General features: G+C 46.4%; 1 protein-coding gene across 2 annotated transcripts; it reads right to left on the reverse strand.

Moving 5' to 3' along the window:
- Window positions 1–2,157: 2,157 nt before the first annotated feature.
- On the reverse strand, window positions 2,158–5,861 carry LOC121597060 (DDB1- and CUL4-associated factor 11). 2 transcript variants are annotated; one of them, XM_041922544.1, is made up of 9 exons: window positions 5,506–5,861; window positions 4,810–5,185; window positions 4,638–4,725; window positions 4,107–4,545; window positions 3,732–4,015; window positions 3,423–3,657; window positions 3,190–3,345; window positions 3,000–3,106; window positions 2,158–2,916 (listed from the first exon to the last, which is right to left on the reverse strand). In XM_041922544.1, the coding sequence occupies exons 2-9, from the start codon at window positions 4,998–5,000 to the stop codon at window positions 2,503–2,505; spliced, it is 1,914 nt and encodes a 637-aa protein (XP_041778478.1). In that variant the 5' UTR covers window positions 5,001–5,185; window positions 5,506–5,861; the 3' UTR covers window positions 2,158–2,502. The 2 variants fall into 2 exon arrangements, with proteins under 2 accessions (XP_041778478.1, XP_041778477.1); XM_041922543.1 differs by having other exon boundaries at window positions 5,277–5,861.
- Between the last annotated feature and the right edge of the window lie 180 nt (window positions 5,862–6,041).

Consider the following 6,041-nt stretch of genomic DNA (forward strand, 5'->3'; position numbering starts at 1 on the left):
GATAGTGAAAGAAGTGAGAGGGAGAGAGAGAAAAGGTGCATTGCAACCAGAATTCATATTTTTCATACAAAACTGCAGGAAAGGTTAAAAGATAAGTGAATAGAAAAGAAACAGGCAAAAAATGGACCGGAAGTGATGGTTGACAATGGAACAAGTACACATACACACACACAGGGATGATAGGAAAGATGTTTTACCCGAGTACGATGCTAGCAGATTGTGATAAACAAGCCCAAAAGTGGGCGCGTTATGGTAAAAATCTTTAATTTTCTTCCGATATTACTCGCTTTCGTCCATGTTTCTACACTGTAAATCCGCACAAAATGTAGTTATGTTTTCATACTGTAGCATCTACCCAACAACTACTGGATTTAATTGCTACTACTTCTAACACGGACCTTTGCTTCATCGTACTCTTATTAATTTTTCCCTATCGTATGTGTGTGTGTTGTATACTGGACGGGTGTGTGAAGGTAATGTGTGATTGTGTTGTACATGCGCGTGAGCTTTAGAGAATGTGATCTGGTAAGAGGTAACAATGAGTGGATGAGGACGAGTGTTGCAGGATCGGTTTTTTGTAATGACTGCGGCCGGTTCGCAGCATAGCATAGAAGGTTTAGGTCTCTCCGGATTGCCGGGCACCGTTTTGGATCGTTTCTTGCATCTTATCACGAGTCATCATTATCATCATCATTACTGTAGCAGTAGCAGTTTTTACATACTGAACAAAATAATTCAAAGAGGCCAGACACAGGCGGGGACAGATGATCCGATAGACCGGACCGGAGCGAGTGCGTGATGAATGATAGGCAGCGATTATATTTGATTGTGATCTTTACATAAGCATATTTTATACATTATACATACACTCGCGAGTAGCGTGGGAATGGAACTGTGGTCACAGTGGGCACACGTGGGTAAGCCAGAAGGATGAAAGAGCTAAGGTAGCCGATATCCCTTAAATACGAATACAACTACACTCTTACACACACACTAATGGAGAGAGGTTGGATTTATTTGTCCAAGCAAGAGAATGATTTAACATCAATTTATGTATGAACAATGTTTGCGAACCCCATCAGACCTCGGTTCTAATCAAAACAAACAGTGTATTCAGCAGTTGGTACCGATGGTTGAATTGCATTTTATTTCCACTGTTGATTAGTTCGTCCCGTGCTTTGTGCTTTGTGTTTCTCCACCCTCATTGAGATTGTAAGCTCCGGTTGGGTATATTTGTTTTTAGTTTTATATGAAAAAGTGAAAGCAAAACAACCCGTTGAACAAAAAAGTAGCTGTTAAGAGGTGTGCGCATGTGTTTGTGTATATGTTTGTCAAGTAAGAATATACTTATTCGTATACGTTTTTTGTATGGATTCAATTTCCCAAAAGAAGAGACTCAAACTCGGAAATACAACACTGTGTCCTTGCATCAATAATATCTACCCCATAAACACACACACACACACACGCAAACATTAATTTCGCCCAGTAGGGAAACGACGGAATGTGTATGTGTGTGTGTGTGTGTGTGTGGGAATCTAGGATCTGTCACTAGCGAGTGATCAGGAGCAACATCAAGTACTGGGCAGAGATCGTGAGCACGCGTATAGGCAAGCGAAAATATGGTTTAAATAAAACGAACGAAAATGAAATAAACAACAATAATTCAGATTATTTTAACTTTATTCGATTTTACTGAAATATTTCCGACGTTGTGTGGGTATGCACGCATGCTTTTTATTCCTGTTTTTTCTCCTCTCCCATTTCGATACGTTTTCGATAATCGCACACTTCTTAGAATAGAAAATCAGTCCATCGAATATATAACATTAGGTCAAATGTACAGTAGAATGGTTAATAATTAATAATATAATGACCTCTACTAACTCCACCATTTTTTCTTTGCCCCTGCTCCCTGCTAACTGAACGATTCCGTTAATTTCCGCTGTATATTAGTAGAGGCGAACGCAACAAAACAGCTGCAATTGCCTTTGTTTGTGGAGTGAAGTGTGGATGTCGAAAGGAAAATATATTTATAACCTTCAACCACTTGATATTCATTGATTGACCGACAATCAACTTGGAAATATGTGTAAAAAGACAGTTTATTGTAAAATAGGTCGAAAGAATGGAACGAACGCGAGTAATCAATTTATATCGGCATAACAACATACAGTGCAATCTTGTATCTACGTGATCGATTACTTTAAAAACGGAATAAACACTCAATCATCTTAGCAAATAGAGAGATAGAGAGAAAGTGATAAAGTGAAACGAAAATGATAAGTTCAGTAGTTTGCAGTACACAGCAAACCTTCTAGTAGCAAAAAAAAAACACTTCAAAAATTACTTCCGATTTCAAATAGCTTCACCCCTCTTCACCCTCTGCACGGTGGCGCAGTGGAGGCGTACCACGCACTCCATCATGTACCACTCTACCCTCTTTTATACCGGTACTTACCTACCAAGGGTGATGTGTGTCTCCTCTTGCAGTTCCGTACCTCATGGGCTGCCGCGATGATGGCGTCTGTGCAGTGATCGGAAAGCACTTCCGGATGCAATGTGCCGCGACGCCGATACGTTCCTATTGCGGCTGATTCGGCCCGAGCTCGAACTACGGCCGCTGGTGCTTCCATTGCTGGCAAGGCTGCCATTGCTACTGCTGCTGCTGCTGCTGCTACTGACGCTGCTGCTACTGCTACTGCTGGCGCTGACCCGGCCACCATTGCTGTTGCGCTCCGCTAAACGGCGCGATCGGCGTACCGGCGGCTGTTCCGATACTTCACTCTCGGAAACGACACCATTCGAACGACTCGTGTAGGACAGACGGCGCGTTTTCAAATCGAGCAACTTGTCCCGTTGCTCCTGCTTCTCGATCGGACTGCAGTACGTGTGCCGGTGAACGGTGCAATCCCACTGGAAGAGGATTCACGTTGATTCAGTGCACGTTGGTAGAAGCGCTTCCCTTGCGTATTGCTTCGTTAGCTACAACTACTTACCGAACATGTGATGATTTCTGTTCGATGCGGATGCCAGGCAACATCGCGTACAATATCATGGTGTCCTTCGATTGCTTCGACAATCTTGCCTGTGAGGACGTCGTAAACTGGAGGAATGAACGTGAGGAAGTGTTTTCGTTAATGTGCTGAAGCCTGCCGATCGGAATACAACTGAAAGAAGAGGCCTTACTTATCAAACGGCCCGTGCCACAACCGGTATAGATGTACCGTTGGCCGGTGGTACTGGCGGGTGAAAATTTCGCGCGGATTAAACTCTTCTGCACCTTGTGGCCACGGTAGGTCATGATGCTGGTGTCTCCTCTCTGCGCTCTCTTAACGTTGAAGACTGGAAGAAGAAAAGAAAATGCAGTGAATTGTAGTATTTTGCAAAGGGAAAAAAAACACTCATCCCCGGGTACTTACAGCGTCTGGGTACATCGTCCCATCGGTAGTCCCAGTTGCTGTACACGTGTTCCGGTCGGGCATAAGAAGGTGTCATTTTGCGCAGATCCCACAGCTTAATGCTCTGGTCCTTCGAGTTCGAAATGATGTAGCGACCATCGTTCCGCGAATCGATGTACGTGATACCGTCAAAATGGCCGATCAATCGGCCAACCGGTTGCGGGTTCGATTCGTCAATGCAGCGACGATCCCACAACTATGAATGAGAACGGGTGAATGCCAAATTATTAACGAGATCAAAGTTCAGCTTCACGGGTGACACACACTTACCTTGATTACACCATCGTCACTTCCACTGTAGAATATGTTCGACAACTCCTCTACAAAGCCGACCGTATTGACGTCCATATCGACACGCGCAACGGGCGCCATCAGCGTGCGTTGATTTGCCTCCAGATCGTAAGCGTACAGTGTGCCATCGTTGGCGCCGCACAAGATGTGCTTGCCGCACCCCGAATAGCATACGGTGAACACTCCCAGCTTCTGATTGTTTGGGCTCAGATAAAGCGAATGTATGCTATCCGACATGCCGCGGTCCATGCTAGAAATAAACACTGCACAAATGGCGCAGAACAGAACGGCACACATTACAATTGGTTCTGCCACACCCACACAAAGAGGGGTACTAAGAAACACGGTACTAACATGCGTCGGCCCAGGTACTGTACACGAACGACTGTCCGTCCGGGCTGAAATCCATGTCCAGGATTGACCACGACACGTGCTTCGTATCGAGCAGACGCAACAGCTTGTACTGGCTGCTGGTCGAGTCGTACACACGCACCCAAGTGTCCTGGCTGGCCGTGACGAACCGATCGCCGTTGCTGGTAAACTTGCCACAGAACACCTTCGTATCGCAAGCGCTCACCGTCTCGGTAAACGTGTTCGGCCGAAAGTGGTTCGTAATACGGCACATTTCGCTCGGCTCAAACGATCCCTGCCGCTTGCCCAGGCCATGCTGTCGTTGGGTGACCATGCTCATCAGCGAAAATGGGGCGCTAGAGGCCGCCGCCCCGCCTGCACTCGCTGCCGGCATTTCCTTCACCCCAGCTGCAGCCTTTGTCGAATGGTAAAGGTCATTGTGCTGTGAGATAATGGAGGAGAAAACCCGACATTAAATATAGGCTGACCGTTCCTGCAATCTAAAGCAGCCGTCGTGTGTGCGTTCGGGCTTACCTTTAGCTTCTCCAAATTTGGCTTCTTCTTGATTACCGGCAGTGGATGATGCATGTAGCTTTCGTAGTTGAGCACCATTATCTCGCCACTGAAATGGGACACAATCTCATCAGAACTATACCGACAACGGAGGCAAAGCGCGCTTCACGCCACCACCGGTACAGAAACTCACCTGCGTATGAGATGGCGCAAAATCGAGGCAAACTCGCCGCCGGACCCATAGGTGCTTTCCTCTTCGTCATTTAGCTGGATATCGTTGAACAAGCGTTCGCGCAGCAGCTCAAAATCGCCGTCAGCATCCTCAGCGTGCTCGAAGTTGTTCATACTCTCCAGGATGCGACTCCGTAAGACGATGTTGCCCATACAAGCGTCGGATGAGCTATTCCGCCGCCAGCCACGCAGGGAGGCGCAATACGCGGGGGTTCACACTATATCCGTGTCACAGCCCCGGAACTTTGCTTGCGTATTCCAGACACAGCAAACGGAGATAGTATTGAATCGATCGGACGGTCCCACTCACCGTTCTACTCCAGCACGGGCGAAAAGTCCTGTAGAGAAGAAAAAAAAGACGGGTTGAGCAATATGAGGCAATGGGGCCGTATTTCGTTCGCCGAATGACACAACGGTGTTTGTCGGTACCTCTCCGTTCCGTTCCCTGTGCCTACTTCAACTTGTCGTAACAAGTTCAGAGAGCTTGTGCGATGATGACGTTTCTCCCTCTCGCTCTTGCTGCTTTCGCCCGAAGGACGTAATATAGACCCACCCCGTGAGCGCTGTGTGATTGTAGGCACGAAAGCTGCTCGAGATAAGAAAGCTGCTCTCCTTCGACGCTTATCAGAATGAATATCTTTTTCTCAAAACGGGATACCTGCTCCTCTTGGCACGTACGAATCCTCCACAGCAATTTCCAACACTTTGGGTTTCTTCCCGTTTGCCTTCTTCTTCGCTTTGTTTTGCACACCCGTATCTGTGCTGGCGAAGGCTGGATGAGTGGTATGATGTGAATGGTGAGCTTTCAGTCACAAAAACACAGCAAATGTGAACACAATTCAGGTCAAATTAACGCGTTCTGCATTCCTTCCCTATCATGGAAGAAGCGTTTCGTTCGAGACGAATGTAGACGGTGCTAGCTGTGCACGAATTAAGCCACAATTGTGAAGAAATAAAATCAAGAGAAATACGTCCACAAAGTTTTGACGCAGTAAACCAAATTCGCTGTGAGCGCCCAAGTAACAAAATATGACATCAGACGTCAGACTCCTATGACCAACATGAACTGTGAAACGTCTGAATTCTTTGCTTATTTGACATTCATGCTACATGCGACACGTGCGACAAAGGTTCATTAGCACTGCATTTCTCCAACCACCTTTTCTGCGAGAGCTGTTGGCGAAACTTCCTATA

The sequence above is a fragment of the Anopheles merus genome, chromosome 3R, assembly GCF_017562075.2.
Source record: "Anopheles merus strain MAF chromosome 3R, AmerM5.1, whole genome shotgun sequence".
NCBI classification, from domain to species: Eukaryota; Metazoa; Arthropoda; class Insecta; order Diptera; family Culicidae; genus Anopheles; species Anopheles merus.